This window comes from Fundulus heteroclitus, chromosome 6 (genome assembly GCF_011125445.2).
Source record: "Fundulus heteroclitus isolate FHET01 chromosome 6, MU-UCD_Fhet_4.1, whole genome shotgun sequence".
NCBI classification, from domain to species: domain Eukaryota; kingdom Metazoa; phylum Chordata; class Actinopteri; order Cyprinodontiformes; family Fundulidae; genus Fundulus; species Fundulus heteroclitus.
The window spans coordinates 32,347,810-32,360,907 of record NC_046366.1 but is presented as its reverse complement, the minus strand read 5'-3'; the positions used below and the strand labels follow the sequence as shown (position 1 = coordinate 32,360,907).

General features: G+C 38.2%; 1 protein-coding gene across 1 annotated transcript in view; it reads left to right on the top strand.

Moving 5' to 3' along the window:
* Positions 1-13,098, top strand: part of LOC105915956 (contactin-associated protein-like 4) — a 201,330-nt gene that overhangs the window by 78,191 nt on the left and 110,041 nt on the right. Inside the window, exons 6-7 of the mRNA XM_036138619.1 lie at positions 11,099-11,274; positions 11,358-11,489. Of these exons, the coding sequence (XP_035994512.1) occupies positions 11,099-11,274; positions 11,358-11,489 (308 nt within the window). The remainder of the gene's footprint in view (positions 1-11,098; positions 11,275-11,357; positions 11,490-13,098) is intronic.

The window sequence follows — 13,098 nt, the reverse complement described above, 5'->3', positions numbered from 1 at the left end:
TGATAGCATCCTCTGCCGACCTGGTCTCCTGTTAAGCAACCTGCAGGGTGTACAGCAGGGGACCTATGTTGTCTTTCAGATGCTTCAGCACCAGGCGCTGAAAGGATTTAATGACCACTGACAACATGGAACCATGAAATGTTAAAATCCTTGGAGAAAACTTGCTGGACTACAACTGTAAACATCCAGCAAGAACTACAGTGGCGTGGTTTAGGACAAAGCACACTTAGGCAGCGAGACGTAAATTCAGTTGAGCAAGCTGATGTCTGCAGGTGCTCTCCTCCCAAGTTGACTGAACTGTTTTCTAAAAAAGAATTTGCCAAATTATTAGTTTATCCATGTGCCAAGGTGGCAGAGACATACCCTAAAACCTGTGATTGTAGTGAAAGGATGAAATTATTTCTCAGAGGGCTAAATATAAATGCAAGACACACTTTTCAGATTCTGTTTCTATTGTTTGACTTCCAATTCACATTTATTGCATAAATGTGAATTTGTGTTAGACTATCACATAAAATGTCAATATTTTACATTGATGTTTTAGAATGTAACTTTATGATTTAGAAAACAGTTCAAGAGGTATTTACAACTGAGCAAGACACTGTATCTGTTAAGGGAAGAACAAGGTACTTTAAGAACCCCCCCAAAAAGAGTTGCACACTTCCATATTTGAGTTAGAAAACTTTATTTTCTATACTTAAGGCTTTCCAGATATCCGTCTGGATTGCAATTGGGACTTTGTTTAGGTCCAGGTTATGACCACCATCTAATAAAGATACCAAAATGTGATGTAGTTCTCCCAAGACCAAAACAAAACGAGCTGAGAGCTGCAAAAGTGGGGATTTTTGTAGAAGGGATACTGTGTAAACACTTTGTTTGCCAGCTTGAGTTGTTTTGAACTATTTATCCATGAAAGGCGCATCTATTGTTTGATTCATAGTCACCGTGGTCTGCGAAAAAGCAGAGCAAGATCCTCTGATGTATTTTTTAGTGAGAGTTACTGCCTGCCAGCACACATGCTGGCTTCTGATTGGTTAAATCCTGGTTCTCTCTTGGCTGCTGCCTCGCTGTCTCGTTACTGCCATGATGGATGTTCCCGGTTCATGGCAGCATGTGTTACTGCTGGACTTACCAAGACTTTGTGCTCTGCTTGCAGTCGGTACCAAATCGTATGTTTATGTGAGCGGATATTTGTTTGTTTGAGCCAACTTCTAGCTTCCAGCCTGGCATCAACTCCATTTCTCCATGCATTTTTCTTGTTTTTTCATTTTACCAAGTATTCTTCTCCTCATAATTTCTTTACATTTCTGTATTTTTAAACATTTTAAAGAGATGTGCAACATTCTGAGAAGAGAAGAAACTTTTTTAAACAAAGGTTCTGACATTGTAAAAATAACTACTCTATGTCACCTTGAGCGCCCACTGTCTGTATGACCTTTATCCCCTCTATCTGTGTCACCTTTAAAAAAAAAAATGACCCAGGCACTTTTGTTTTGGAAAGTCCGTGGTTCTGCAACTAGTAGATCACCTTGGAAAACTGTCCAATTAGGAAGATGAACTGCATAGCCTTGAAATAAAAAATAGATTTTTCTACAACCATCTGTTAGAGTTAGAAAATGATTACCGGAAAAATTAAAGTTCAACTCTTGGTTTGTTCCTTAGGGGGGAAAAAAAGTAGAAAATGTGGTATTTTGTGGGTTTTCAGCCAATTGTCCCTGCATGCTTCTTCTTTTATTTTATTTTTACTCCAGTAATAAAATAACCTTTAATCATTCAGTGATATGTCTCCGTGTAGTTTCTGAACAACTAACACAAACATTTGGGAATGGAGGAAAGGTTTTCTTCTGATGCCTTGTTAGCTTCACCCATTTTCGTGTATTCCTCAGTATCGCCTCTTCAGAGTCTGCAAAACATCTCGGAGGGTTTTCTGCCTTCAAACAGGAGTTTTGTGAGGGTTGTTGTTGCCATTTCAGTCTAGGCATGTCTCAATTTGAATAGTGTTCAGAGTAATTTTTTATACGGAACTCAGTATTAATCCTTAAAATAACGCATGTGTTGGAAAACTAAGTGCAGTAAAATATCTAATAGGACCGCTATATCCCAATTATCATCTATCTATCTAGTGACATATTTCAGTGATTTAAAAAACATAAATAGGGAAAACTTCAGAAATGTAGGACTTTGTGTAGAAGATTTTTAAATTTGCTTAGAACTGTGTGAGCACAATGAGCAGAATAGGTCACATGACTCAGACAGACAGAAGGAAGCAGCAGCCAATACAGTCCCTCTTTTACGATGAAAGCATTGTGAAGGAAGAAAAACACTGATATTGTAAAGTAGATGGTAGATTGGATAAACCCAGGTTGGAGTATCACAATCAGCTTAGAGTTCTTTTTTTTTTTTTTTAATCTGTCAGAAATGTATTTCTCAAGCTAATCTATTTCTAATCTATTTCTAAACAAGAATTGCATTTTGTTTTATGAAATTTTACAAAAGTGATTTTTTTTGTTTGTTTTTTTATATGTATCAACATAAACAAAATGCTAAGAGTACAAGAAGAAAACAAAATGTTCCCTCACAAGTCAGTTTTTAACCAGCTTGTTTCCACTTTTAGATTTAAAAAGTGTTCAGATTCAGATTCAGTTCAAGAAAGCACCACAGATCTGATCACATTTTGTCACTCATTTAAACTTCAAAAAAGGAACATTCGAAACTTTAAAAAAAAAAAACTGACATACCTTTATTTCCTGCTCTCCAAGCATTCAGACGGTCAAGGTTGTCTTGACACCTTTCAAGGTTTTCTTTCTACATTGAAGAAGTTTTCAGAGTTAAAAGTCAAAGTATCTTTATTAGTCTCTCTTGGGAGAAATTTGCCTTGGATACAAGGATAAGCTGCATTGTACTACATATCCAATCACTAATAAGAGGAGTCTCAGTAAAATAATAAATAAATATACAATAGCAACAAAATTTCATGAATGGGTCATTTTAAAAACAGTGCAAATCAACCTTTAAAAACAGAATAATTTCAAACACCACTGCCCTCCCAGTTTGCTGCTGTAGATCATAAGAGACCATAGATGTGGCTACCTGCGTGTCCTTCCCCTGTTAATCTTCTCCCCTCAAACCATGCGCTCAATAACAAGTTTTAGAGACAATGGGATGAACAAATGTTTATATCTGTTATATTTGAATAAGTGGGTCCTGTACCTTCTTCTGGAGTTCAGTAGCACACATTCAGAGCACATTGTTTTTCCTGTCAAATGACATCATCTTCTCCCCACTGTTAGTGCATCACCATGGCTGCGTGTTTGGCTGCTTGCGGTTTTAATGTTTAATATCAAATAGCTTTTAAAAATTATTTGAAGTTTATCTCTAAATTGTTTTCCATCCTGTCTTGATATAATTTCCTAAACATGGATAAGCACCTATAAATGCAAACACAGGCCCATCCTTCACTGTTACGCATCCCTGCCTCTTTCATACGGCCGAGGCTTTTCAGAAGCAGCGCCGTCCTTCATCTCACTGCTTCGCATTATCTGCTTTATTTATCACCCCTCCTGCTCTTTTTCTTATAATTTAGGTCATCTGCTCTGTCTGCAGACCCTGAGTTCATGTCTGTTGTGCTCTGCAGTGCCAGCACATCCAGGCCTTAGCCTCTTTTCTCCTCCCACAGTTCACTTTGGATCCTGCGGTTCTCTTTATGAGGCAACACTGAGCAACAGCCCGGAAACAGCAACATGACCCTCAATAGCGGCGGGACCAGGAACACCAATTAGAAACTTCGGAACAGATTAAAGCAAATATCTTACGGTGTTTTTCTGTCAGAGAAAGTTGTCTGCCTTGTAAGCTGAATTCCTGCTCTGTTGTTTTGGGTTTATTTTTAGGTTTTAGGTTTTTTGCGCAAGAAAAAAAAAACCTAAAACCTGAGCTTTTAAAAAAAAAAAAGGTAACCATTCCTGTTGGGGAAGAGAAAGAAAAGATCTTGCTGCAAACCTCCCATTATGTGCGTCTGAATTGAATCATGGCAGAGCGTCTGTGACGGAGGTGGTGCTTTACGAGAGTCAGCTGCTGAGATGACTAACACCGAACGGTTTTCCCGATAAGGACGATCAGATTTAGAGGCGTTTTAATAGAACGGCAGAAGAGATACGATGAAGCGATTTTCCCCTAAGGACACGTGCAGCATGATAAAATGAGCGGCATCGATTGTAATGATGAGACAGCACAGTCAATCCTAATGTACTCTATATGAGTAAAGTCTTCAGCACTCAACCAGTTTATAACTGGCTTTAGCAGCAGGAGTAGTAGTAGTTTAGTCTGTCTTCATAATACACAGCAGAATAAATTATTAATCTTCAAAGCCCTTTTTTTTTATTTAATCTAAAATTACTTTAGATTTTTTTATTAAAATGTCCTCAAGTAAGAATAAATAAACTCATCGTTGTTCAGATGCAGTGAATTGATAACAACCTTGTTCGCTTCTCTGTCACAGAAAACCCGTATCTGTTAACAAAACACGCCTTACTTCATGTAATCATCCTCTTTTCAGCTGAGATAGGACTCATCTTGAATGTCCTGCTTTCTGAAGGACTCGCGCAGCGGCAGACTAATGCCTCATTTACGTAGCAGCCTCAGTAATCAAGCAGTTTGAACAAGCAGCACGGCTTGTGTTTATTAAAATGATTTCAAAGTATTTTCATCTTTAGTTTGCATCAAAAAGGCTCGATTATATGTGAAGCTTTTGGACTTGTGTAAGGAGCATTTGTCCTCAGAAATTATTTGATGGCTATTGTTTGTATAAAGGATACGAGATTATTCATCCTAATGAAAGCAAATGAGCATCCAGACTCGGTTATCTTCGCTCTGTAGTTTAATGTCTGCAAACGTTTGTGACAGGAGATCCACTTTTGTGTTTCTATTTTCAGGTACTCACTCCTACATTTATTACAAAGATAAATTAGATAAATTAGTTTGTATCACATGAGAAGTGGTCCAGGAACTTTGTCAAATTTCCACTGGTTTTTCATGAATTATCTTTGATGATGAGTTCCAACTCCTTGAGGTCGGAGGGCCCCTTTGCCATCACCTTAATCTTTTACTCCCTCTACAGATTCAGGATCAGATTGAAGTTGGGACTCTGCCTGTGCCAGCTCTTTACTTCTGTTGTTTTCAAATCGTTACAACAAAGAAAAAAAAAGAAAAAGAAAATCAAATAAACCAATAGCAAAAGTGGTGTATTACATTTACTCAATTATATTATAAATGAGTCTTATGTTTTCTCCATTTCTTCCATTTCTGATCAAAAAAGGCTGTTTTGAGTGATTTTTTTCCCCATCCCATAGATTTCCTCCATGATCTCTTTCCATTGAGACAATGATAAAGAGTCACTTGTCAACCTGTTCTGTGTAATACTTTTCTTAATGGCCATCAGCATCACTTTGTAGAGGTAAAAATCCGGCTTTTGTACATCTTTCTCAGACGTCGGCCCAGGTACCTAGTCAGAAAGTCACTGGATATTTTGTAGCCAAAGATTGTCACCATTTCTTTTAACTAAAATCTCCCAAAATGATCTGGTAATAGGACAAATCCAAAACACATGAGGATGATTAGCATTCGTGCGGCCACATAATCTCCAACACTGTTGAGTTTATCAGTCTGGGACTTCTCCCATTGAACCCGTTTGAGGAAAGGAGGGACATTTAGTAGGCCTCTCTGAGCTGATTGGTTGAAGTGACACCTAAGGCCCGCCTGCCAAAGGTTGGTTTTAGCCAATCACAGTATCAAATTAAAACTTAAGCAGCAGCTGCTATGAGAAACCACAACACGATAAACTAGTCAATGCAGTTCTGACAAAAACGATGTGATAGCAGCATCTATGTGTGCGTCCTCCCGCGCTGCCATATTTGTGTCGGTTCGGCTGTGGGCTCAACCGCTCCTGCTTTCGTCACAGCTAGTATGTCCCGCCTTAAATCACAACACCACAACGTGATTGGCCTTAACCGTTTTTGGTTCGGACACAAACGGTCGAAGCCGGAGCGGTACATGATGGATTCCCGTGTGTTTATGAACGCACAAATGCAAGAGAATTCATCATGCAGGCAAGGTTATGATAAAATACCTTACTATGTTTTTCAAGCTGAATTTGCTCCATTGTCTAGAGCTGGTGGAAGTATGTTGGATTAGACAACTAGAATATCAATCACTCTCTGACAAATTCGATTTGTAATTCAGTTCCCACTTTTGTTTGGTTAAAGAATTAATCAGTTTCATTACAGTTTTGTAGACATTTATACAATCCTGGATCAATTTTTGGAAGTGACTTTTTTGTTTGCCTTCCAGATAATTTCTATAAGTTCACTGACTCTTGTGAAAGATAAGGTAAAATATCTGTTATTACAACATGGTCTGGGTGAATTCTTGATTGTGATTGGCAGCAGGGTGTCTGTTAGAAAGCGTTATAGGACACCTATAAAAGAGTTCCGGTCAAATAGCCTGATTGTTCTAAATTATTGCACTGGCTTAAACGATAGCTGGTAACGGCAAGACAGTTGCCACTGGTTACCTAGGCGTGCAATTTTAACGGTGAAACAAACATTAAAGTATTAATAATTGATTTAATATTTATTTATTTCATTCATAAGTGACCATAGTATAAGCTGGATAGTACCCTTCGAGGTGTCCATTGTCAGAGTTTAATGGACAGTTCACAGCTCGCGTCGTCCATTAATTTCTGATAATGGACATCTCTTTAGGCAATTGGAAGTACATAAACAAGTCAATGTTATCCAGGCCAAAATCCCTATTTAATTTAGCAAACTGTTTGAACTCTGTTTCTTCAATCAGCACACTCACAGCGGTGATTCCCCTGTCATTCCACTTTGTAACAGTACTATCCAGCTGGGCACTTCTGAATTATCCCATCAAGTCTTAATAGTTTCAACTATGTGGTTCCTTTCCTTAAGCTGTGTACTAAGTTTGTCACCCAGTCTTGACTGAGGTTGGCAGGTGCCATAGTTAATTTCTATTTGCTTCCATTTAGAATAATATGCTGGTGAACACCAATATGCGGTGTAATTGATTTGGGCAGCAAAGAAATATTCTTTAAAACCGGGGAGAGCTAATCCTCCTTTAGTTTTCTGCAGCCGAAGGGCTTTAAACCTTACCCTGGGTTTTGGACCCTTCAAAATAAATCTGCTCACTTGCTTACTGTGCAAACTGTGTGTGTCAGATATTTCAACCGGTAAAGAGATGAATATATATACAGTCGGGGTAATACTTTTGTCTTTACCACCTCTATTCTGAAACTGAAATCCAAAATCAGAATTATCCTCTTAGCCAGATCCTTATGAATTACATCATTTATTTTGCTGTAATTAGCCTGGTATACTATTCTGAGTTCTCTAGTCAGAAAGAGCCCTAAATATTATATTTGTTCTAAGTTTGCATTTCTGTCTAATACTTGTCTAAAATGTCACTCTAAACCTAAATCTGCTAGGGGCATGAATAATTTGAGTCTAAAGTGCAGATGGTGTAGACTGCGTAGAAACTATTACGTCCTGTCATCACAAACACAGACAGGAAGTTTCTAAACTCAGCGGGGACTTTAACTGGAAATATGTAGTTTGGTCGGATGAAATTAAGATATTTTCAGCATCATGCAGTGAACAAAATAGCTTTCTGCTGGGAATGCTAATGTTACATTAATGTTTAAGGACGTCTGTTTTGCTTCAACGCAGACGAGAGTGAGTGCCTCATGTTTTTATACCAAATACCAAGATTTTCTGGACGAAAAATGTCGCTACTTACAGTAGCATGGTTAACATATCATTGACCTAATAGAAGTTTTGTTCTTGGAAAAAGCTTCTCCTCCAATGGTTCCCATCTCTTGTGGAGTACCTCAAGGTGCTATTCTTGGGGCCATATGTTTCTCATGCTGCTTGGTTCGCATTGGTTCTGTGTTTAGGAAATTTAACCTCTGTTTTCACATCTATGAAGATCATAATGACTAGTTAGGATCTGGGTAGCCTGATGCCTTTTGTGAAATCCAGTTTGGAAAATTTAAGAGTAATATTTTAGTTATTTTAGCAGTGAGAGACAAATTTTGTTTGTAGCAAAACACTTTTGCTTAAGCTGAGACTAATAAAATGGGAAATCATTCTTATCTTGTAGTGGTCTTGAAGTAGTGTAAGCTTTTATTCCTGCAATGCTGCAGCTTATTTCCTCTGTACTTAACTCTCTTCATCCACTACCCTTTAGTTTTAGAATCAGTTTTAAAATTGTATTGTTCACTTATAAGGCTCTTAATAGTCCTGTTTCTAGTTTTCTGACAGGGTTAGATGATCGCTCATTTGTAATTGTTCTAAGGTCCAGACTTGTTTACACGGGTATGTATTCAAAATCAGTTTGAGAGTGGCTCAATATTCTTAAAGTTAATGTTGCTGTTTTCCTCCCTGATATTTTATTGTTTCTGCAGCTTTACTGGTTATTTCATAATCTATTTAGATTATTGCATAGCAATTTTAATCCCCCCCATGCCTTTTATTGTCTTTTTTCGAATGCAAATGTGTTATCCCCAGTCATAAAACTAAAAATGGATTGTGATTGAGTCTATTGATCCAAGCATATGCCGAGATCCACACAGAAATGGCCATGTTAGTTTTCTAAAGTGTGGAGTGAGCGAAGAGAAAGGGGCAAAAGAGAGAAATTTAAAAAAGAAAATATTTTCAAAAAAGTTCAAATCATCCTTATTCATTGCATTTTAATTAATTTATGCACAACTCAGCATGTAAATGTTATAATCCTGTTCATGCACGGCTCATTTCGGCTTGAGATTTTGCAAAATTATTAATAGAGGCATGAATAGTTTGGTTGATTTTCTGCTTGACCGATCATGAGCAAGTTATGTGGAATAACGTTGTCAACTAGAGTTAAAACAGCTGAATTTTGAGGTCTGAAAAGTTTTCCTTTGTTTTCGGAAAGCAGAACTAGAGCGATGACTCAAACAGCGAGGCAGGGGTGGGGGTGGGGGGGGGGACACCCCTATTCAATATTATCATTAGGGAAATTTTCTCAGTGTGAAAATGTAATATCTCATATTGATCTTTGTCTTTCTCTTCATTTATGTAGTAATCAAATCATCCATTTGATGAAACATCCATCCAGTGAGGTCCTCTTCTTTACAACTCACAGCATATTAATTGTCCTATTAATCAATGCCAGTGAAGATATCTAATTTGTTTTGTCTTTCCTCTCATATTGATCGCTTTTGTCTCTTTCTGCTTACCCGTACTGAAATCAAATAAATCATCACAATAGCTGTGTTGACAGCACAGACTTTCCTCTCTATCATGAGGTGAAAAAAAAATCATAACTTTCTCTGGATGAAGTTGTTTTTCTCTGGAAAATCTATTCTCTCCTGGAATGAGCTCAAGTATCAAAGGTACATTTGTCCGTCATCCTTCAAACTGCCAGCTCATCTCTTTCTTTCTCTCTCTTTCTTCCTCTCCATCTCTGAGGTTGGGATTGCCTCTCCCTGAAGAATGCGCGATGCATTTTTAATGCTGCTTCTCATCGGCTTCTTCTCTCAGCAGAACCACAAAGTTTTCTCCCACATCCCAAGTGGAGATTCACTTATTAGGACTGGCTGGTGCTCATTTATCATTAATGATGTCTCACCATGTTCCTTTTTCCGGTTCTTTATATTCGGCATATTCACATATTTGGCTTCAGTTTTCAGAACAAGTATGCAGATGTACTTATGAGTTTCTAATGAGATGACTGCAGGTGACCTTGCAGTGTTCCTCCCTGTGTGAAGCTGAGAAAAAAGGATTTTTTTTAATGCAGCGCAGACCCCTGGTGTGTTGAATCTGTCTTCAACAACTCTGTCGCTCTGACTCCAGGTCAGATTGTCAGAAAGAAGCAGACGAACAGGTCAAATAATGAGGCCAAAACAAACATGCGGGGCAGCTAACAGAGCAGCCAGCTGTCAGATCGGCGGTAGAGGGAAAACAGGTTACATAAAACAGAGCGCAGGCATTAATAAATGAAAAGTTATACAGGCAAAAAAAAAAACAAGCAAATCCACTAGAGAGGTTTACAACTGGATAGGAAGCAGTGAGTATTAAAAACATGTTTGCAACTGTAAGAAGGTGGACTGCTCATTCCCATTAGAAACAGACCCTTGGTGAAACCAAAAGCTTGCTAGGGTAACTATATAGCCCTTCTTTTTGGAAAACAGATCCTCTGTGATCACTGTAGGGATGCATGGATGGACGTGTGTATGGAGTAAGGAAGCTGTCAAAAAGATGTGGTATGATAACAATTCATATTCATATTTGTATGTCAATAAAAGTATTGTACAAAAATTCAAATACAAAATTCATATGTGTCATATGTGTGAGTCTGAAATTTCTTGTTGGTTAGGATTGTTTTTATGTGAGTATGAATCCGAAAGCTGTGAGTCTTGTGGATATAACTCTAATTTCTACAACTACAAGTCTTCACTGCTGTGGACACGAATTCAACTTTGTGGGTATAAGTAGAAAAGTGTTGAAATGATGTCATAGACGTCACTTTGTTGCAAGAGCTGCACAGTATCCCAGTGGTTTGCAGTGCACAGACCAGAAAGAAGAAAAAAAAATCCTGCATTCGAATCCTGATCTAGTCACTTTCTTGCATTTTCTCCCTGTGCATGCTTAGAGCTATAACTCCATATATACTTGGTTTGATGTCCTGTGCATCTCAATTTTATCCTATCTTGGACTACTGACCTGTTCAGGGTGTTCCCTGCCTCTTGCTTAATGACCCCTTGAGTTGGTATCAGATCCCCTCCAGACCCCCCACCCAACAAGGATAAGCGACTTCAGACTATGGATGGATGGATCTATGGTTTTCCTTCAATTCTCCTTCCTTCTTCTAATTTAATCTTTTCTCTGTACCTTCTCTTTTTCATGTCTGTCTCTCCTCTCTTCATTCTCATACCTGTGACTGGTGGTCTTCCCTCTTTTATCCTTCATTGTGTGCTGTCTTTCTTCTTCTCTGCTTCTCTTCCTGTCTTGATTCATCCCTCCTCCCACTCTTATTTATTTCCCCCCAGTCACATCTTCATCCTCTGAACCCCGGCCGCTAACCTCCCTCGGCAGCCTGCTAGACGATCAACACTGGCACCACGTGGTACTGAGACAAAAAAACTCTCAGCTGAACTTCACTGTGGACAAACATACAAAGACGGTTGAGACCCCTGAAGTGTTCAACCTCTGGGACATCAAACTGGTACGTAGGAAACAGGACACAATTTAAATACATAAACATGCATTTACATTTACACAAAAATACTAAAATACCAATCTGTTCAGCTAACTGTAGGAGCACCCCAGGATCCAGCTGGACCCGGGAAAAACTTCCAAGGCTGTCTGGAAAACCTGGTTTACAACGGTGTTAACCTAACAGAACTAGCAAAAACCAATGACGAACAAGTTGATATAAATGTAAGTACACATTTTAGTGCAAAAAATATTATTTTTCTTTATTTTAACCCTCAACACATCCGTGGTTGCTTTAGGCTGTGTGCCAATTATTTCTTCTGAACTCCTTTTGAGTTTTAAAGTGTTGCTGCTTGTAAAATAACAAGGTCAGCCCCTGTATCTGCTTTTATAGAAATCCTCCATCCATATTCTCCACTATAAATATTTTTCAGTCTTTATCCTAACAAGACAAATACCGTATTTCCAGATTTAAAGGAAATATTTTGTTGCGATAATGAGATGATTGACTAGTGAAAAATACTTAGTTTTTTAGATTATGTGATTAGCGTTTAAATTCAGTGGATTTTAAAAAAATGCAGTTAACTTACATATTTATTTTAATCAAGACAAGCAATACATGTCTAATCAAATAGGGCATCTCCAATTGTCAAACTGAATAAATAAATGAATACCAGCCAAAATCAGACAGAACAGAGCTACACTGAGAATGCCTTTTAATACCCAAACATGACATTAATCATCAAAAACATATCAAAACACGGCTCTGAATAAATGCAATAAAATAAAACATTAATAATTTTTCAACACTTTTATTATTATACTATTATTTTTAACCCTTTATTGTGAGAGCTGTTTGATATTCTCATACTTGTCCTCTTCCGTCTATCTGGGACCGGGGCATGGGGGCAGCAGTGACGTCTAAAGGTTCTATTAAATTAGCACAGTTTGCTACAAAATTTTGTTTAAACCGAAGCGCTGGTAAAGACTGACCGATGCACGATTTTTTTAAGGCCAACGCAGATTATTTTGATACCCGATATTTGTTGCTGATGGTTTTTTGGGGCCGATTCTTGAAGCTGATACTTCTTTTTCTTCCTCCATTTACACAAGTCTCAAAAGTTGCGTTTAAAGCAGCTAATATTAAGACCGCAGTTTGAAAGGTATACCGAAAAAACCTGCATCACAACTCTTATGGCAGACCTTCGCTCACATTTAATGAACGTGTCACAGCGGGAAAAGAGCTTCTTTAGTTCATCATGGAGAAGGAGGAGAAAAACCACTGACCACCGCAGTGTATGGACATTATTTTACGTAAAGTTAGATGCTGTACGTTTTGATTGGTAATTGTTTTCATGTGCATACACAATTCTCCATGAGAACGAACACATGCACAGGGATGGCAGCTCGCCAGGTGGGGATCAGACGTGGGTTTTTAGATAATGGCTCGGCTAATAGATGCATGTTTCTGCTGATTCCGATACAGGAAAAAAAAACGGCCAAAAATATTGGTTGGCCGATGTATCCGTCAACCTGTAGTTTCTGATTTATTTCTCTCTTGCGAGGATCACAGGTCACATAAACCATCTTGGGTGACTGCTTCAATGTTCTTCTCCTGGGCTTTCACCTCAGACAGTGAGGAAAGACAGGATCAGCCGCAGCAGCTAAACCATATGAAAATAAATAATATGGGCACAATGGAAATGACTCTTCAGACTAACAGGAAGCAGATGAGACATGGTGCTCCAATCCCTTTCGGTTATTTTTTACAAAAAATAAATAAATCAACAAACATAATATCAGCGGATTTCCAGATGTTTTCAGACATGTAGAG